We start from the raw sequence: 22,689 nt of genomic DNA on the forward strand, positions 1-22,689 counted from the left end.
ATTGTTGCCGCTCCGTGGAACACGTTTTCCGTTGATCGAAGAGATAAAACAAAATTTGCTGAAGGAGCTGAAGACCATTCTAAAAAGTGCTTATGAAAAGTGTTTCAAGGACTGGAAAAATGCTTGGCAAAAGTGTTTTCTTTGGAGGCGACAAAATTAATATTTATGAACAGTTAAATATTTTGCATTTAATTTGCAATGTCCGAGTACTCTCACAATGTAAATATTTACATCAAAATGTAGCACGAGCAATAATAAACGTTCCCTGATAGAAAATTGATCGAGCAGCAAAGAAAAGCTAATATCACAAAGATGAAAGAAAAACACACAAGCAATCATAAAAATATTCGCGATTGCAATAGTACGATTTAACGTTTAAATTGGGAGTGTTACTAGCCATAAATTAAAAAAAAAAATTTAAATATAATTTATAAAGAATAAGATAGGAGTTTGTCTAGCTAACCTGATTTACCATAATCCATAATTATATTGGCCAATACAAATTGTCTGATATTTTAGATAAAATCTTGTATCGCTTGGCTTGTACTAAAAATATCAGTATCCATTGTAATTGATTGTTTAATTTTTCTTCCGAAATTATCGAAAATTTTAAATTCTTAAGTTACGAGATTCGAATAAGACTGGTGTGTGGATGAAAAACAGTCATCATAGATTATTGTAACAGTGTTTATTATTATTATTATTATATTCCAATTATATTCCAAAGAGAGCGAGTGAGGTTTGTGAATTCCAAAAAAATTAAAGGTGTCGTTTTATTAAATCTTACCAATATTTTCAGAGGAATAGTTTTCAAGAAAATCAGAATCTCCTTTCACTTATTTTGTTTTGTTTCAAAATAGGAAACAGAACTGCCAAATTGTGTGTGAAATTTACTTTTTTATGACATTCTAAAGAAATCGAGGTAATGAAATAAGATAAGACTAGTTTTATTCCAGCAATATTAAAAAATATTTAACGTTTGAGATAAAAGCCTTCCATTTTCATAATAATTTATACCGCGTTAAACTTTTGTGGTACTATACTATTAAAAAATTTTCAAAAATACAAAATATGAAATTGGCAAAATTTCCCCACAGGGTTTCGATATTCAAATTATATTCATGAAGAATTATGTGCCACATCGAACACAGCGCATTGCAGTTTAGTTGCTGCAGCGAACAAAGTGTCCCCTGTTTGATGTGGGCAGAAGTGATACTAGTGCACCCCGCAGATAATAGTGTCCAAGCTGTGAGTTAGGTCATGAACGCTAAGAAGAGCATATATGTATGCAACTAACAGAGTGTATGAATGCAATACCTTGTTATACAATGAACGCTGCCATCGTATATAATGAATAATGCCAATAATAGATACAAGTTGAAGCACATACAGACACATACAAAACCCAGGGTACGGCAATGCACCACAAAAAAAAAAAAAAAAAAAAAAAAAAAAATCAACACACCGATTGGGTGTTGCAACAAAAAAATATAATATGCATATGTATGAGTGTACCACAGCGCAGAAATACCCATTTTCCACCAAAGTTGCAACAAAAAAAAAAGTAAACCACAATACCACACACATGCCACATCAGCAGCTTCCGTTCGCTCGATTGCATTTGCGCTGACAAACATAAAACAGCAACAAAGTACTTGTGTGCGAAGAAAAATCCTAAAGTTGGTCATAATAGCAGCGCCGAGGGCATGTAGAGTGGGGAAAGTGTAGGGAGTGCTGCAAAATGTTGCAGCTTCGACACTGTATGTGTTTGTGTGTATGTGTGATAGACTAAATATTTACATGCGCTCATTCATAAACATTTTGTATGCGATTTTCGCTGACTGATGATGTGGGGTTGCCAACCGCCACCACCGCCCCCTACTCACCAAATTTCCAATGCATACACGACTGAAATGAGATTCAGCTATAAATAACCGTTGTATGTTTCGTCGCTCGCACGCTTGAAATGCATCACCGCTGCACCGCCTCTGAGTGCAAACACGTTCCGTGCAACGCTTTGTATGACATGAAAATTTTATTTCTTTTCAATTTGTTGCAAAATTTGCTTCTATTGACATGAAAATCGTAAGAAAGAAATCATAATTTTTTCATGCAAATTAAAGGCAAACGCTTGTTGTGTGCTAAAAATGAGTTGCAACGAACGCCGTTGACCTCTTTCCTTTGAATTTGGTTGCCGAAATCATTAATCATAAATGTGCGAAAATAAGCGCAAATAAAGAAGTGCAAATAAAGCAGCGCGCTAAAATATTTGAAGAAATAAACAAAATTTATGCTTTTCGGCTGAGCGCTTGCATTTTATTGTATTCATTTTCATTGTTTTTTTTATTGTTTGTACTTTTGCTTTGCCAGCTGAGTCGATTGTTTGCTTTATAGATTACTTTTTCATTCTTTTTTTTTAATTTTTACTGTTGTTTTCTTTTTTTAAATAATATTTTTGGCAGTCAAATGCTGCGTGCTAAAAGAATTTGGCCGAAGTCAGCGTAAAATTGGCCTCTTAAGTATCAACTTTTGCATAAATTGAGTTCGCGCCTATGGAGTGTCGCCAGTGTTGCCAGCATTGTTGCTGGCGCTGTAATTATTAACAACTAGCGATTGGCATTTTGGCACAGAATTCAATGTCTCTTTGTGCATTCTTTTTGTTTAGCTACTAATTAATTTATTTATGTTTTTAAAGTACTTTTGCAAAGGGTTGCCAACTTTGAATTAAAATTTTTAATATTATTCGTTAAGTAGTTTAGGTAAACATATCGAAAAAAAAGTTCAGAAATTTTAAAAATAATTCTACAAAAATATCGAAAAATAAGTACACAGAAAGATTTCTAAATCACTACTAAACAAATTTGAAGGAAAAGTGTTTGAGTTGTTCTGATTACGAATTTTAGTTCAATAATTTTCCATTACACCTACATACTTTTTGTCATTTTAGTAAAATGTTGGTCGTTTGACCCGTACACCCCTTCACTACAACACAAAAATAAAAAAATACTATGTGTAAGGAAATATTTTTCATTTTTAGTAACCGAAAATTAGCAAGAAACGGTCTCTAACATCAAAGTCGCAAAATGACTAGTGTAATCTTGCGGTTAAACAAAAAACACAATTTTCAAAGTATCTTCTTAAAATTCTACAAACTGAAGGAAGCAATTGCTTAGAAGTGGCTAGCTTTGTCCAAAGGGAAACGCAGTATGCTCCATCAAGACAACCACATAGAGCCGAAGGTCGGAAATATGATTGGGAAATTTTAATGCATCCACTTCTATAGTCCGGACCTGCCACCGAGAAATTTACTAAACCCTAGTTATAGTCTAGGCCGAATGATTTTGCTGGGCAAAATTCTGTCCATGAGGTTCCCAGGTTGTGGCGAATAGGGTCAAGGGATACAGCCCTTATTACTTGATTTGAAGTTAACTAGGTAAATATATAGGGTAGTAATAGTAAAAAAAGTCTTTTCGTATTTTTAATAAAATATTTCTTATTTATTATGTAATATTTTTATTTTAATAAACGAAGTATGTATCATTTGAATCGACCACTTTTTGCCATTTTTCCGCAAGAGACATTATTTCATCGGTGTAAAAACTTCTCTGGTTTTCCAGCGAAAAACTGCGACTAGTAATTTTCACAAGATTCTTCTGTTGAAGCAAACTTTACTCCATTAAGAAGGTAGTTCTGCATTGACCGAAACCAAATGGTAGTCGGATGGTGCAAGGGTCACACGGCTATATGGAGTCATCAAAAATGTGTGCGATCTAGCTTTGTTCTGAAGGAAAACAAAGACCTTTCTGTTCATCAGTTCTGGTCATTTTTTTCGATTGCTTGCTTCAATCTCATCAGTTGTTGACAATAAAATGTGGAATCAACCGTTCGGCCAGGCTGAAGCAGCTCATAGTGAATGATTCCTTTCCAATCTCACCAAACACTCAGCATAACCTTTCGTTCCATTTGTTGAGCTTCACCACGCATGATCTTTTTCGCACTTTATTGTCGTATTTGATCCGCTTTTCGTCTCCTGTTACCATTCGCTTTAAAAATGGTTCGGTTTCATTTCGTTTCAGCAAAGAATCGCTGATGTTAATCCGGTCCATTAAATTTTTCACAGACAATTCAAGTGATACGCAAACATCGGGCTTCTTTTTGTAGCCAGCCTTTCGTAAATGGTTCAAAATCTTTTAAAATGAATATTAAGTTCCTTAACTGTGTCATGGTGGCTTATGTGACGGTTCTGGTCAATATTTTCCATAATTTCATCGAAGTGCATCTTTCACATCGATATTTCCAGAACAGAAGCGAGCGAACCATTGTTGCGCTACAGGAACTGATACAGCATCGTCTCAGTATACTTCACAATTAACGTACATATGTAGGTGGCTTGCGTGGCATTCTTCCCTTTTTTATACAGAAAATATAGCGAATTTCTTCATTCTTTTCACTCATTTTTGAACAGTTGTAACTTTTTTTCAACTACAACGAATTTATTTATTTTTTTTTGGTTAAATTAAGCTTAAAATCTCACTTTTGCAACTCTATATGGTGTGGCACAATGTGATTGGAAACACTAGAGATGTACGACTGCACCGGCATCTATTGACAAAATACGAAAAGACTTTTTCGACAACCCAATATCAACGGATCTACGATGGTTCTTTAATACACTTTGTTCAGCTTATAATTACATCGTTTGATCAGCATAAATTGTTTTCAATTGAGTTACTGCTACGGAATAATAGCCGATGTTTCAAAATATATTAGAAAATTAAAAAAAGTTCTGCATTGAAGACTCTATCGATACATCGAAAATATTAATAGCAAAAATATCGGTTAAAACAAGAACATTCGAGCTGAATCGACTATTTATTATATGAAAAATAACAGAGGTTTTGTGGTCCATTACTGAACTTGGGTTTCTTTAATTTTCTCAGGTTGTCAAAACTCCTACCACACTCCACAGCAGAACGCACCTTGAGCAGATTGAATAATAATAAATGTGCTACAGGATCAACCAAGGTCCATAAAAATTAATGAATACTAGGTCGATCCGCTTTTTAGACTTTTGATAAGGGTTAATAAATTTCCGCTTATAATAATAAGTGTTTACCATTAGTTCAAAATTGCATATACAAGTATATCCATTCCTTTTGTATATATATATAACCATCCATATCCACATTTATACTGTACTATTGCCTTTAATAAATTGTAATTCATTTTCATTATAGGTAAGTGAGCACCACACACCATTTGTCGGGGTCAACCAACTCTTGCGGGAATCTCTAAATAATTGGCACGTCTTTTACAACCGGATAAATTTATTTATTCGGATTAGCACAGCGTAAAAGCAAGTGAGTTGCGAAATATCCTTGCCTAATGTGTTGAGCAATTTGTTCCAATTTACTTAGAGTTAGCGGTAAAATAATGGTGAACTGGCACGCGTCCGCCATTATCGTTGAAAGCAACGGTTACTCACGTAAACGGATGAAAGTAAAAAAGATAAGGCGAAAATGCAAAATAAAAAAACATGGCTACTTAAGCAAGTTCATAGGTCAACGACGCACTTCTTGCAGCGTAATAAAAAGTTGTTGGATATCTTATCATCATACGACGGAAGAGTTTTTCACTTTGTAGTTTTAATAGCCGGGTATAATATGTTGCGGAAAAATTGAAGCTTTGAGCACAAAATGGCCACTTTGCAATAGCCACTTTGTAGTAGCTTTTGTTGGTATATACAGTGACTCACAAAATTGTTCACGCTTTCGTAGAAAAAACATTGTTTTTCAGTTATCAAAATCTTATGCAGACAAACCTAACTAAAAACTTATGCTGGTCACCAAACCATTAAAGTAAAGGTTGAAGAATGAGGAGAAGGTTAGGTTAGGCGAAGGCAAGCGTGATCAGTTTTGAGACTTTAGCTTGGACGTGCTCAAAAATGTGATTTCATAAAATATAATATTTTTTCGAATACATTGTAGATATAAAAGATAAGAGAAAAATATATGCGTTTTTTCGTCACTATAGTTCTTGATATTTTTTGGACAGACATAAGAAAAGACATTGAAAAATCATTGGCTCATCGCTAAATTTCACGAAGGCTGAAAATTGTAGATTTATCCGTCAAAAATAAAGCAGAACGTAAAAGAATTCTTAGCTCAGTTCATGAACAAGACATTGTTAGGAGCAAGAGAAGTGCGAAATGCGAAAATGCCGGGGAAATATGCCTAGCCTGGAAAAAATAATAATTAAACGGTTTCTTCAGAGACAATCCCCAGAACATTATTAAATACTGGTCTTAAAGACAGTTCTAGAACCCAATACTCACTGAGAGACACAGGAAATTGCGGCTAACTGTATATTAAATATATGTAGTATGTAACCTATAAGTATGGTATAAGCTCACTTTTAGTCATAGAAATCTTCTGAAAGTCTACTGGGAAGATTAAAGTTAGTAGTTTATGAATGTTTTGAGAACTGAGGAAATATATGAAGGGATTTTACCAATTTTTGTAGGATATAAGGACATCAGACAGACCAAGTTGTTTCATTTTCTTCACAACGCTAAGCCAAAAGACGGCGATGGCATTCAAAACAATATGTGAAATGGTATTCCTCCTATATATTTATGTAATTTGTTAGAGAACAATCCCAGAATTGTCAAAAAAATTATATTCGCATAAATTATGCCTTATAATCAAAAAAAGTTTCAAGTTAATAGCGAGACAATTTTTACAAACTACGCAGTGCAAACGCTTTTTTTTCCGGGTGATTAGGAGAAAGGTGTAAGCAGAGGTCTTCTGTCACGAGCACTCCATGAATGGAGCAACCACTGCAGCTTGTTTTAAGCAGAAATTGTGGCAATCAAGATAGCAGTGTGCTGTACTGTTCCGAAGAGCAGTTTTCTTCAGAGAGGTTTTCATACACTCCGACGGCAGAACGGAAAATTGTTAATTTCCCAAGACTAGTTAAGGATTTTTGAGGTATTTGAACTATTTATTAGTAACATCAAGCGACTTTGTAATCTGACTTGTTTGAATGCCGGGTCACAGTGGAATCACCGGAAACTAAAAAGCCGATAAGCTGGCCCGAGACGGCACTCTTAACCCAATTTTATCAGAATGGAAACGATTTACTACTCCGTTGTTCTTGGTTCTATAGATCCGTCACGAGCTCGACAAGCGCCGATCAACAACCAATGCTTGGACGGCTTCAAGATCCTTTCACTTCGCCGTTGTAGTATGTGTTTGCAGACTGCAAATGCGGTCACATGCGGTGAGGGTGCATATCTTATCAATTTGAAATTGCCACAGAAGGCCAGGTGGACTCAGCTAGGCACTTTCCACGTAACTGTTTAGCTTTTGTCATACTCAAACTGAGGTTCTTGGCAAATAAACTTTCGGCGAACCTGACGAAGTAGGCAGGTTTGGATTATTCCCTTTAGCTTTCATAAGACACACACTATCCAAAAGTCGGTTTGATATGTCTACCATTTATTATATTGGACATTGGTCAGGTGTGTAAACTAAACTTATGACTTAAAGACCTCATTACTTCTACAAGTGCGAGTATATAATATTTTTTACCGTTCCTTTTTAACATATTTTATACAGTAATTACACAAAGCTTTACTTAGTTCCATAAACAAAAAGAGTAATAAATCTTTCTGCGATTATTACTGAGTGAAATCGCATGACCCAGCACCAGTCAGCAATATCTTTATAAAAGCTTTAAACTGCTGGCCCACCAAGCACTGTAATCCTTTTGCAGGCCTTTCGCTTTCAAAGCATACGGAAACAAGTGAAGAAAGAAACGGGAAAATAAAATTGTAACATTTTTCATATTTAAAGCAGCGTCACGCGTTTGCCAGCTTCATTTAGCACGCTCAGTGGTTCGGGGCGATTCGTGTAAATTAAAAGATGGGTATGAAGCAAACTGAGGAAATCCTTCACAGCTGCCACGACTTTTAGTTTCGCATTTTCATTGTATTCCCGCTAGTTATTTTTACGCTTGCCGACCGCAGTGAACTCGGTTTTTATGGAGCATTCTATTTTTATTTGGCGCGTTTGCGTTTTTGTTCTGTGTTTCGCTTGGCTTTACTCCGGTTGCCGTGAGGTGATTTTTTTTTTAATTTTTTTTTTCGTTTTTTTTTCAACACTTTTCTATTATTTTTTTCTCTTATTTTTATTTGCTTTTATTTTTATTTTTATTTTTCCGCTGCACTTGCGGTAACTGCAGACGCATAAAAAATAATTTTGCAGCAACAACTTATTTGTTAACCCATCACCCTTTGGCTGCCGGCTGCCGGCTGCCACTGACATTGAACTTTGTGGCTTACAGCGGTGCTGCTGATGCTATTGTTGTTGTACATTGTTGCCGCTCGAGTTTCCGCGCAGCTCATTTACACGCGATGACAGAAGTCAGTGGTGGCACACGGAATCTGCCGGCAGCTGTTGGCGCGCGCACTCAATTTCAACCAATCTTTGTTTGTATGTGTGTGTGTATGACTGGTAGTATGGCTTCGTGTCCGGCAGTGCCGGGCTTTATTGTTGCTGTCAAATACTCGTTGCAATATGCAATTGCAAAAGACACAGCTGTTTACATTGTTACATTGTTGTTGCTGCAGAGTTAGTATATAATTTGTTACATTTGCGGTGTTTTTGAAAAATATCGTCTTTCATTTACTGTCATCGGCACACTTGCAATTTCGCTTCTAATTAACTTTTCCTGCTGCTTGTCAACAGCAAAAATTAAATATTAATTTCATTACGGAAAAGTTAAAAGAATTGTAAACAAATTATTTTCAAAGCATTTGTAATAGAAGCGAGTGCTCAAAATAAAATTAAAAAATACATGTGAATGCTCGAGACGTGTTCATGTTTGTCAACTCTTAATTGGTTCGGAAAATGCCATAAATCAAAATGACAAACAAACAAAGTAGTGTTAAGGTCACGTTCGCATGGCATTGAAGGACCCAAGGCGAATGTGACAAAGTTGTGGACAGCTGTGGCATAGCAAACGTCACTGTCAAGCAAGTAATCAGTGTCAATATTTTTCACATATTGTATACATATTTATCATAGGTATTAAGGTGGGCAAAAAACATTTTTTTGGAAATGACGAATAAAAACTTAGAAAGGTTTCAAAATCAAGAGATTTTAAGAAATATTTTCACCTGATTTTATCCACTTTTCGATATATTTCATTAAGAAACATGACAGTTTGATCTATATACCATATAAGGTATGAAATGAAAGCGTATATTTGAAAATTCTTATATTTTCTTGCGTGTAGTATATGGGAACTAGAGAAAGTAACATGTCTTTCAATAAGGACACTACAAAAGTATACCGATAGGTACAGCAAATGACACCGTATTTTTCCCCACTTTTTTGACATTTCTCTTCAGCAAGGTTTGCCATTCCATTATGGAAAGATATACGATCCAACAACAAGTCGAAATTATTAAAACTTACTACCGAAATTCGGAGTCAGTGGTCTCAATATTAAGAGCGCTACGTTGAATTTATGGTCGTCATAATCGTCCTGCCAGATCATCAATTGAGCGTCTAGTGGAAAATTTTGAATTCACAGGCACAGTACAAAATGTTCTCATACCAGTGAGACAAAGAAGTGCCCGTAGTGTCGAGAATATTATTGCCGCCAGCGTATAAATTGAGGAGGACCCAAATCAGTCGCTCATACGTCCAAGCGTTGGGCATCTCTGTGACTTCGCTGTGACAAATTTTGCGAAAACATCTTGGCCTATATCCTCACAAGATCAAATTGATGCAAGAATTGAAGCCGCTTGACCACCAGAATTGTCGTACACTGTCAACATCTTGAAAATGATCCGAATTTTCATCGAAAAATCATATCCAGCGATGAGGCTCATTTCTGGGTGAATTGCTTCATCAATAAGCAAACTACGCGATATTGATCAGCCAGCAATTCACACGTACTCCATGAGTCTCCATTGCATCCCAGAAAAATTACGGTTTGTTGCGGTTTATGGGCCAGCGACGTCATTGGGCCGTACTTCTTCTGTGATGTGAACCGAATATTTTTGGCACGAACTACATAGAGCTTTCCAAAGTAAGCAGGACTCTATGAATCTAGCGCCCCTGGGGGCACCATCTATAAGTCAACTGATGCGTTAGAATCTGCTGTCTTTATCGATTGTCCAGTTATCTATTAAATTTAATCTATGAGATTTTTACACTGTGGCCTACATATTTGGTGTCTTTATTGTCCTTAAAAAGTGGTCTGATTTCGACTATTTTTAGGAACTATTTATACAAAGTTTTATCTCAACAATGCATAATTTTTTTAATGGAAGGTGAAAGAATCATATTTAATTTAAAACAATAAAAATGGGAATGTTACCTCATACAACAAATTTGGTTGAAACTAGTAAAGTAATTCCCAAGGTAAAGGATTTCATCTAAAGGTGAGCGGACCATGACACTTCTTCCCTGGCTCTTTCTAAACCTATTCCTACCATCTTACTTATCAATAAAAATCAAACTAAAATTTATTCTATATCATGTATTTCATTTTAAATGCTCATTTTACAAATGATATAAGATTAGTAATATTGCTAACCAAGCTATATTTATTTCATAGAATCAGTCATCTAAGTTCCATTTTCTGCATTGCTAAAACACTTCTTAAGTTGGGCAGTGAGTTTCTTTCTTATGGGTGCTCATTCTAAAAGTATTTTGGAAAAAAATCGGGGTTTATCTTTGTTAATCGTTCGCGTTGCGTTTTTTAAGTTCTTTCAAAATACGTTGCTTAATGAGCGCTTGCTTTACGGATATAACTCGTCGAAAATGTAATATATACTTGATTTCTGGCGACAATTTTATTTGTAGCGCCGTGTTAATATTTTCTGTCATTTTCAGTTTTATTTGAGCGCTAATTTCATCAGCATATATAGCACTCCTTTTTCGTAGTTCGGCGCTCAGCTTTGACAGTACTGCATTCAAAGCCCTGGGCAGCTCTTTTGAAAACGATGTTTGGTTCAATTCGGCCATACGCCAAGCACGATTGCGAGCCATTTTCATTATGGCTGAATTCTGGCGTAACCACAATCTCCTCAGCTTGTTGACTCTGTCATTATGTCTAGTAATCGATGCATCGTTGCTAACTTCTTTATAGTGCAAAGCACTCATTTCGGTGAAATTTTTTAGTTAAAGAAAGTTTGAAGCTAAAGTTTGAAGATGTTACAGAAGAGATGTTAATCAAAAGACTTTTTGTGTTTAACTGTTGATCATGTATTCAATTCTCTCCTTTTATACATATGTGTTTCTAGTCACAGAAAGATACGAAGAAATCAGGTGCACAAATTTCTACCCACGTTTTACCTGAATTGGGTAAATCTAGACAGGTTTGAAAAAATCAGGTAGCGCGCTATGTTATGCTGACATTTTACTGGGTAAATCAGTATAATTCTTAAAAAAATTAAGATAACGTTGTCAATAAATTTAAGGCTTTGTTTTTGAATCCGCTGACAATGGTTCGGAATTTATTTGAATTATTTGTGGGTATATTTATTTACCTAAAATCTTTTTTTTTGCTGTATTTATTATCTCTTTAATTATAAAATAACTTCGATAAATATGAATTATCGGAATTTATCGGTATATATATTTAGGTTCAGTAGGTAGAACCTTTTATTGAATATATCAATTATCTCTCTGATTTAAAATAATCGATAAGCAATTCGATAAATAATAATTATCGAAAAATATCGGTTTATTTTTTTTACGTTTAGTAGGTGAAATCTTTTATTATATTATTTATCTTTTTGATTTAAAATAATCGACAATCAATTTGATTAATATCATTTATCGAAATTTATCGATATATTTATTTACATTTTATAAGTGAAATCTTTGAGTGATATTCTACTCACATGTTCCTGACGCTATTCTCTTGACTACTATTCCATAGATTGCATTTGAGATTACTCAGATCACTTAATTGTTATAGAAATCACACATAAAGTTGAATCCTATCTTATGTACAAAAAATCGTTAGTGACACTATATTTCATAAAAAAAATATGTATATTAAGTATACGAGGGTTGAAGTGTTGACCTGAACTCATTCATTGTCAGTACAGGGGCATACTATCATCACAAAATATTCTGCGAATTTACAAATTGACCGGTACGTTCGGTAAAAAAAATTGATTTATGCACTTTGGTTCACATATTTGGTGCCAGGGATGAGAATTAGGTGTGGTTGGCATTCGATTTCGCCCAAGTTTGCCACAGACAAAACTTGAAACTGATTGAAATTGTGGGCGTAACCGATTCTGCTCTGATGTATTATTTCAGCGCATACCCTTTTCCGAAATAAAGGAAAATTACAACCCTGCTGCTTGTACCAAATAAAGCTAAATTTGTTTCCATATTTTATTAATGCTCCATTAAGTTCAAGATTAGATGAGGTTATTTAAAACAAAATATACAAATATTAAATCAATTATTACCCAATGCATGGCGAGTAAATACTAAATAGTATATAAAACGAGCAAATTCTACCTTAAATGAATATAATATATAAATATGCAAAAAGAAAAATTAATGGAGCAGAAGTCGTGACCCATTTTCAACTGATATTGAACAATGCTGGAGATGCTTATCGGCAAATATTGCACATGACGACAATACAAGCTATCGATGATGAATGCTGCACCAGCATATCATACATGTAGCCATCGACATTGAGCTTTATGAGGTCATAGCAAAGGACAATAACCGCATTTATGTATATTAGTGCCAGGACAAAAAGGATATTTTTTGTTTGAGGCCATATGCACGTGTTTGAATATGTTATCTAGTATGTGGTACGTCAGTATACATATACTATACGATATGTTGGAATAAAACATTTTACTAATACATCTTGTGTACGAATTAATGATTTTTTTTAGTTTCATATTTTATATAGATGCTTTTTCAAGAATTCTGTATTTAAGGGAAGCGCACAAGTTTTTTTTTATGTTCAGTGGGAAAGTGTATTCATGAGATTTCTATCGCTTTTTGCCATAATAATTTAGTCCTGCTTTCGGTAGTAAGGTAGTAAGTAAGATCTATCTCTTATTTTTCTTGACTATAATAAGATAAATGAAAAATGTGACATTCATGAAAAAGGTAATACCATGTTCAGACTGACGCTTAATCATACGATTTCGGCTGTTGAGCTATTTATGCCACTAATACCATATTCAGACCGACACTTAATCACACGATTTTGGCTGTTGAATGGATTATCCCACTAATCTTATAATTTTATCAAGATTTCGCCATAGAAAAGTGACAATTCAAAGCCACCTCATCGAAGTGATTTGAAACTGATCCACTCTAAATCTCTCGGTACGACCCTGACTTTGCGCCATCTACTTGTCAGCATTGGAAATCTATTTTATTATCAAAGCTGATTTAGACACTACAACGAGAAAAAATGTAAACAAACCAATTTTTTTTAAAGCAATGAATCTAATTTCACCTGGAAATCGACTTCCTAAATTAAAAAATGCGTCCAATATTTTCATTATATAGAAAATATTTAAAAAAATACGGCTTTTTTTACAAAACTAGCTGACCCCACAGCCGTTGTCCTGCGTGAAATTATGTATTTTGAAATGAAAAGAAAGTTAAATTTATCGCTTCATTTTTGTTTTTGCTTTTTTTTCATGTAACGCAGCTTTATAAACAACATTTTTTGATTTCTGTTCCCGTGTACAGAAAAGATGGTTTCCAACTCATGAGCCCGCCACGGCCGTGTAAAAACATAGCATTTCCAAATTTATGCCTCACACTATGCATACTTTAGGTCCTGTTGATTGACATCACAAATGCAATTTTCACTGGAAACGGAATACGTTTGAACTTAAATGAGAAATCGTTAGACCTCAAAGGAATTCGTAGAATCAAGCATTCTCCCCAATTAAGAAGAAGAATCATTCTCCCCCTTGTATTCGATAGGTGCGTCACAATCAGTCGGGTTCCATTACACACTTTCGGCGCATGAAGATTGCGAAACATAATAACGACGGATCCTACTTTGAGATGCAAATGATACGGTGGCATACCAAACCTGTTAAAGAATTTAGAAATACCACTGGATAATTCACGGCGTCGTCTTCATTATCAAGATGATCGATCGATTTGTATGAGCGCAAGTCTCCCGGAATTTGACTTTGAATCTTCCAGTTTAAGTCAACAACATCGGTAAATTTGGCAGCTAACATTGCGCGTGCACTTAAGGAATCGTAGTTACGATAATTTGGCCAATGTTCGGATAAACATTCGTTATGAGTTCATCTTTCGTGAATTGATAAGAGGCAGATGGAATTGATAGCAAACTACCGGAAGTATCAACCGGAATTGACCCATTTCTATTTATTAGCGAATACGATGTAAAATGTCTTCGACAATGCCATTTTTGTTCGTATCCCATAATAGACGCGGATTTGAAGGCATTTGCATTCCAGTGATTATCATTTTCCCGCAATTGTAATTGCTGGCTTTCTTCTCAAAAAGTTGCACACACCGTATCATTCACAGTACGCAATGACTAAAATGAAGTCGAACCGCGTACATTTATCGATAGCAACCGAAGGTAGAAAGAATCGTCGCCAAAAAGAATGCCAACCGATGTTAGCGCGACCTCTTCATGGCATCGTGACAAATTTCAATCTGTAATTGATCACTTTGTGTGAAAAACATAACATTTTCACTGAATAATTTTCAAAAATTTTTGAAGCAAACGACAAATTTGAACGATTCAAATAAGTGAAAAACAAAACAATAAAAAATGAAAAAAAATTTGTATGGAAAAAATTAACTTTTTGGTATTGTCCAATTTGCCGACTTTTCCTCAAGAAAAGCATATAGATTTTTTTATTTTAACCTTCCCCAATCCACGCAGAACATTCTCTGCAAATTTCATCAAGATTGGTTCAGTCGTTCCCTTAGCGTTGCTAATAAACAAACATCCATTCGTTTCTATGGGAAAAAGAAAATGGCCGCTTTTAGGGGTTTTCCGGCAATTTTTCGAGTTTTTTTCTCCGCATAAACCATCCCTGAACCTCAACGAACATTTTAAAAAAAGAATTGTCAAATTTGGTTCAGTCGTATGAAAGTGATGCGCGTACATACATTTTGGCGATTCATTTTTATTATATATAGATATAGATATAGATATAGATACTATATGGCAATGTTTTCTTTTCATAAATATTAAGCGATGTGAATTCTTGGTTGACAAAAACAGCTGTTTTATCATCTGTCTAACGGCAGTAAGAACGGGCTGATTAGTGAAGAAGTTAATCTAATCTCTTAAAATCTTTGGTGGAAACGTAGTATAAGGTAGAGAAAACGGAATATATAATAAAATAGTAGTAACAGGTAAATTTAAAAGTTCTCGGTCTGACACATAGATGGCGTTACTAGTATTAAATCCATATAAGTTTTAGTTAGTTCTAACCTTTACTTATACCTTTGTGTATAAATTTGACATCTGCCTGATAATTGGTTTGTGAAATATATACTTTTTTTGGTTATATGAAAAAATTGATAAAAAGAATTTCGCGTGTTGATAAAATATTCCTTTTTGAAGGGAAATACAGTTGAAGCAAAAACTTGGAATAATGACGAGTTTCCCCACACTGCCCTTAGAAAAATCAACTATCAAGGATTGGTATGCTAAGCTTAGACGTATTGAAATGAGTTCCGAAGACGGTGAACGCGGTTCATACCCAAAACAGGTTGTTACCGACGAAAACATCAAAAAAGTCCACAAAATAATTTTGAATGACCGTAAAGTGAAGTTGTTCGAGACAGTAGGTTTTCTAAAGATATCAACTGAACATGTATATCACATCATTTACGAATATTTGGGTAAGAGAAAGTGATCGCAATAACATTAGCGATCATTGTCATAAAAATAAGCGGATCGAACATGCAATTTATATAAATTGGACTGACTGTAGTAGCAAGTAGTAACATATTTTTAAGGATATATTTCACTCAAAGACGTTTAGATCTCTCCTTTCAAATCATTTCTGATCTCATACTTTGTAAATTACTCTTCTAAACCCGTATTAATCTAAAATTACTATCATGTAATCTAAAATTACTATCATGTCACATTCTTACTGAGCATGTTAAGCTATTTGACATAATCGTTCAAATTTCACACCAAACTATTTATTTCTATCGAAAAGAGATTCAAAGTCGAAGTTATTCGAATGCAATTTGTTTCCAAATTGAATATTTAGGCTAATGTCGCATCGACTTCGCAAATACAAACTCAATATACACATATTTATAATATTTGCTCAATTAAAACTATATATACATATATATAGCCTATACAATATTAATATTAAAATTATATACATAAACGTTAACATTTTAACAAAAAAAATCAAAATTTTCTTTTCAAATTAAATCTTAAAACACATTCACAATAATTTGGCAATTTAACCATACGCTCCACCAACACACCGTTCACCAATACTATCAAGCTGCGATAGACATAGTGTTGCTTACATTTCGATGAGACGCCAAAGGGCATTAGATCCTCATATTTACAGGAACTGCCTTCAGCTTCGCACTGCTCCACCAACACGCCTTGTCTATGCCGTTCATGCTGCACCACCAACACCCATTTGGACTCCTTTGTTTCAACGCTTTTCGGATAAATAATGCGCGATTTGCTATTGCAAAAGTTCTCCTCAGCCTCCTCGTTCATGCGATTTGTCACATTGTGCGGTTGCATGAAATCGTCTTTGAAATATGAGCTGAATTGCTCAAACTGCTGCGGATCGATCTTGTCCAGTTGTGAGGATTCCAAATAATTTGGCACCTCCGTACAGTATGACTGTCCGGCAGTGCGTTCTGCGCAGATAATATCCGCGGCGTCATCATTTTGGTCAGTGACCTCGTTAGGATGCACGCCTGAGGGTTGCGTACTGAATACCTTCATGCCTGGACCGACTTTGAAGATACTATCCAAATTACTAAGCACATCGTTGGGACCATTTGCATCGGCTTGCGGTTGTGGTCTTCCATCGGTTTGTTGCGCTATCAGCAAGCAACCAAGCGCCGTTAACGTTAATAGAAATTTTGTTTTTAATGACATTTTTGACTTTTGGAATTTTTATACTGCGCCACTATTATTTTAGTGTCTTGACCGCTGGAATTTTTGTTGACTACTGAATACTAAAATAAAATTTCCAGCCCAATATATATCCATAAGGCAGTGTAAGGTGTTCACTGCTGTAAACTTCAGGTTTATATGCGCAGTACCTGTGTAGTTTTGCTTCGATCTTTTACCTTTCTGAATATACACCTCAAAGGAATTTCCATTGGGTTTTCCCAAATTAAGTGTTACTTTAAGAATATCGCCACAACTCATGCACTTTTCTGTGTTTTTCCCACTTCAAGAAAAAAACCGGTAATTTTTTCAATCCTGATTCATATAGATTTTGTGTTTGCTTGGCCGTAGGTATAGCAGTTTGTTATGGGGGGAAACAAGTACGAAAGGATAAATTTCGGTCGGTACTCTAATAAAATTTTAATATTTCACTAAATTCAAGTATCTATAACACAGCCGAAACTCTTTGTTTATCTTGTTTAGATCGAGCTCAAAATTTGGATTGAATTTATACTCGTATCTGATGTAAAAGTTAGCCTAATTTTAGTCTTAAATTCGATGTTCATTCATAAGAATCATCTTTACAATTTAAGTACTAGATAGAAAATATCAAACATCCGGTTTTCAGAAATATAATGCATACAATCTGCTAATGATAATAAAAATCCAATATTTCCCGGCTGTATGTGAAAAATGAACTTCTGAAAAACCACTTTTTGTACCTTTTAAACAACAGCGCAATGAAACAAATAAACGCCGGAACTTTTCTACCTGTTTTAAAACAAAGTAATGAAATCCCTTTTTAAGTCCACGGGAATTACCCAATCTGCTTCGAAAATAATCGCGCGAACATTTTTACCTCCTTCGACGGGAATTTCCTATTCTGCTTACGAAATAATCGCGGGAACTTTTCACTCTGCATTCGCGTTAACAGCAACATGAGGAGTAACCTCAGAGCGAGCAAGTATATATTGAGCTAAAAATCAGCTCAAGGCATCAGTCGTCAACACTGAGGTGACAGCGAATACACAGTTTAAGTTTTTTATTAAAGAAAGAAAACCAGAGGAGTTTATATTTAAAGCAATACCTCACCACAAAAAAATAAAAATGTTAAAAAATAAAATGTCACCAAAGTTACCTTTATTGCTTACAACGCTTGCATTTCTTGTGATACTTCATGGAGCTGTTGGCCGTCCGATGCCCAAAGCAGATACACCCAAAGATATGATAAATAAATTGCAAAGTATCTTCAAAGTTGGCGAAGGCATTATGGTATACAACACAGGTATTGCAAGAGAAGAACTTGAGGATGACGAAATCGTTTGCGCCGAACGTCGAGCTGGCAAATCATATTGCAAGGAGGTTGAAAACTATATGGAGGCGACGCGACTGGACAAAATTGACTCAGAACAGTTTGCTAAATTCAAAGAATATTTCATAGATGATTTGGCACAACCACAGTTGGTGGCAACTCGCATGGATTTTGGCAAGTCACCTTGCAATAGTAAGACAAACATTATATATCCGGAAAGTGCTGAGTCAGAGGATTCGAAATGGTTGTTGATAGTGCAGCATGCACAACACAAGCAAGGTGTTTTGGTAGAGGAGTGCGAAAATGTGGGACAACCTTGCGAAGAGAATAGTACTTTGCCGCTGGAGGATATGCCGAAATGTAAGCAAAACTTCAGCTATCGCAAGTTGGTTGTGTTGGTGAATGGCGAGATGAAGGAGGAAATGGTTAAATTGCCAACTACTTGCGAGTGTAAAATGTGTTCCACATAAAGATATATTCTATATAATCCTAGATTGTCATAATATTTAATTTAGAACAGTGCAGATATGTTACGTAAACTATTTAAATGTTAAAATTTTAGCTTGTGTAATGATATGACCTTGTAAGCGGTGCCTAGTCCAGTAAAGAAGAAAAATGATACTGTTTTGTGAATTTGTAAAAAGAAATTTAAGATTTAATAAAATTTAGTTAGTATGCTGAAATACATAATGTTTCAATATTACTTTCCGTATGAAAATGTATGAGAACCGAATTAACTGATGAAATTTCACTAAAATTAGTGAATTTGGAAAGATATAACCGAGCAACAATGGCCATAATGTTACAAGAATAAGGAACGCTTTAGAGTCATGATCTTTTTGATGATCGTTCGAATATTTTTTGGGGGTTCTGTGTAGTTTTCTATACGGATAAGACGATTAACGTCTTGGCCCTCAGCTGATTTTTGCTGACATATAGCCTCAATTGCTGTAAAAAGTAGTCGAAGTTTGGGTCTCACGGCTGGAATTTATTCTTGCCAGTAGCGGCGATCATTTAATCAAATTATTTTTTAAACAAACCTTTAACTTTATAATAAGGCTTAATCCTTAACTCTAACGTTAAATTGGTTTCCTGATTATTTCACAATAAATTTCGCTCAAATTTCCCGCAGTCGATATTGTAGTTAGTTAATGAAATGCTTTGTGGAAGGACAATAATCAAATCGAAAAATTCTAATGACTCGTCAATATAGTCGTACCTTATAAAGCTTGCAATTGCGCAAAAACTCTTCGTTTCATTATGTTTGGTCTACAAATGTTGAACATTATATTATGTTCCTACCGACCCTTAATCCCGAGATTTAGGCTTTGACTAGATTATCTTACGAATATAATAGATGTAGCAAGATATTTTTCGCATACAGTATTGAGACTGTTAAGCTGGTCATCGAGGAGATTTGAAGCTAATCTACTCGAAATCTCCTTGAGCGATTTTGATTTAGCGCCATCTGTTTGTCAGTAGAGAAATCTGTCACAGCTGATTTAGGCACTATAAAAAGAAAAAAATAAAATCAAACAATCGAATTAAAAGCAATGGATCTGTATTGATCTGGTAATCGGCTTTCCAAATCAAAATACGCATCCCTTATATCGTTTATATGAAAAATATTTAATAACAAAGTACGTCATTACAATTATTTTTTCAAACAAATATTAAACGTTGTTTTATAAATCTTCAACGACAGCGAGTGAAGATTAGTGAAAATATTGAATGTAATCTAACCAAATTTTTGATCAGAACATGGTGTTAGCTGGCGTCAATTTTTCAAGCGTTAGAGAGAAGCGAATCGAACAAATTATACTAGCTATTCAAACAAACGGAGAGCATTGCGATGCAACCCTGCGCTAAAATTTCTGGTCTAAAATATGCAAAATCAAACTTGGAAGCATTGATGTTAGCGATTATACCACTTTAATGAGTTATGCGCAAACTCTCTTGTAGGAATTCAACTCGCTAGCTTTATTGAGTTTAAAAGACTTTTTTCTATCATGAGAACAGCACAAATATATATCGAGCAGAGAACCACAGATCGAAGACAGCTATTGAAAATCAATAATGTGAAAAGCAAACAGGACTGCCTTTATGCCTACATTTTATATTTGCCTACAAATGATATTAGAGATACGAGTTTTTAACAAATCTTTTCATGTTTAAATAAAACCAAATTGTATTTAAATTGTTAAATATACATACATGATATTTTAATTCCACTTAAGCATATGTCAATAACATACAATAATATATAAATGGCCTGGCATGGCATTGAAAAGTGTGCGATTATCTCATCGTGGACAAATAAAGTATTCAATTAACAATATATTGGTTTTTCTGCGATTTCTCAATTAAAGTATGTTTTTATGGCTGTGCAATATATCCGTGTCAGGATTTATTATTTTTAATTAATGATTATTGATTTTGTTTTTGTTTACGTATTTCAAGCTACTTGGAAATACACTACTTTTTACAGATGCATTGCAAAGATATTATACTTAGTTTTATTTATTAGTGAAATATAGTTTTATTTTTTAAATAAATAATTTGATATTATTAATTCGAAAAAAAAACAACATTTACATAAGTTTATTTCAAATATGTATAGCAGTTAACAAACTTCGTGAATTTTTGCTTGCTCTGTGCTGAGTGTTCCCTACAAATCTCAAGCTATTAAGTATCCGTTTTTGGAATAGGAAGGAGGAAAATAATTAAAAAAAACGTGTTTAAAGTGTCAAGTTCGCTTAAACAGCAGCCTAACCGCCTTCCTTCTTCTAACGGACTTTGAATTTTAAAAATAAGGTTTAATGCCGTATTCGAGACATGTTAAGAAAGCAATTTATGAAGAATAAAAAAATCGGTTTTTTGAACCTGACCAAATGAGCCTCAACACACAAGCCACAACATTATGCAGATGCACAACACTGACACACTACATTCACCATTTCACAACAGATTACACATCACTACACCACACGCCAACACCCACACACTACACATCATCCACAATGACACCGCAATAGCAGATCTGACAGCTGGCCAACACCCCACACCAAGTATCAACAAAAAGGGAAAACGATCCGGTCTCTTTTCGATACCACGATCGCACGAGCCTATTCGCCAGTCAATTGTTTCAATATTTTTTAAATAATTGGTTTTAAATGTTGTAAATTCAATATTTTTGTGATTGAGTGATTAAATAAATTGTACAATAATTTCGCAAAAAAGGTATGTGATTTGTACATGTGATCGATTTTTACAGAACCCATCACATGGGAAGATCCCTTAATAATATTGAGAAAATGTATGAATTTTGTTAAGTCGAAAAGAAAAGCAACTTATATTCAAGACCAACCTTTTATTGTATAATCAATGGAATTTGATTAGATTCTCTGGCTGATGTTAAGGCGTCCACTCTTAAACGGTGTTCTTTAACTAGAACTAAGGACTTGCCTTTGGGAGACAAACTGATCTTCTTCGAGCCTTATAACTTGTATGAGCAGGAAAAATATACTGTTAATAAGGTTATGTGTTTAAGCAAGGAATATTCGAAATTATTACGTTTTCCCAATAAAATACCAATTTTCTCATTATTTATTTTATTGACAAAAAACAAGGCTTTCTTAAAATAAAAATAATATAATGAACACAAAGTTTTAAATACATTACACATATTTTATTATGGAAATCTGCAGGTTTTCGTTACAAAGTATTTTTTATGAAGAAGAGTTTACAAATAATAATAGATTTTCCGCATTTCATAAGACAATTTTACCGTTGGGATGGAGTGACCTGATGAATCGCTGTTATAATTAAGTTGGCTGGATCTCTTCTCACAAGGGTTTAGCTTCTTTCCATCGTCCTCTTCGGTATCGGTAAATAGCTTCTCATTAGTGATGTTCAAATCATAGTATTTGCGAGCCTCATTGTTTTCGGTGGTGTCATCTTTAGAACTCAATGGTTCAGATACTATATGATCCGCACGTGTTACTCTTTCGTTTCGCTGGCTTTCACATTTCGGTAAAGGCGAATTGGTGAGAACAAATTTTACAGGTGCTATCGAATCTGCATATGCTGCCATTTTTGTCCGACTGTTTTCAGATTTCGTGAAAGTTGAACGGCCACGAATAGGTGGTGTCGATGCTACCGAATCTGCAAATGTCACTTTTTTCTTGGGCTGGATT

The 22,689-nt window shown here is 34.7% G+C and overlaps 3 protein-coding genes across 3 annotated transcripts in view; 2 read left to right on the top strand and 1 right to left on the bottom strand.

Annotated features, from left to right (window-relative positions):
• The window catches only part of LOC115065799 (uncharacterized), a 216,590-nt gene that overhangs the window by 74,694 nt on the left and 119,207 nt on the right, over positions 1-22,689 (top strand). The window lies entirely within an intron of this gene.
• LOC105234275 (protein spaetzle-like) lies at positions 15,191-17,546 on the bottom strand. Its single transcript, XM_011216572.4, has one exon. It carries the CDS (start codon positions 17,164-17,166, stop codon positions 16,450-16,452), a length of 717 nt encoding a protein of 238 aa, XP_011214874.3. The 5' UTR covers positions 17,167-17,546; the 3' UTR covers positions 15,191-16,449.
• LOC105234276 (protein spaetzle) lies at positions 18,142-19,060 on the top strand. Its single transcript, XM_011216573.4, has one exon. The coding sequence runs from the start codon at positions 18,289-18,291 to the stop codon at positions 18,961-18,963; it is 675 nt and encodes a 224-aa protein (XP_011214875.4). The 5' UTR covers positions 18,142-18,288; the 3' UTR covers positions 18,964-19,060.

The sequence above is a fragment of the Bactrocera dorsalis genome, chromosome 4, assembly GCF_023373825.1.
Source record: "Bactrocera dorsalis isolate Fly_Bdor chromosome 4, ASM2337382v1, whole genome shotgun sequence".
Lineage (NCBI taxonomy): Eukaryota > Metazoa > Arthropoda > Insecta > Diptera > Tephritidae > Bactrocera > Bactrocera dorsalis.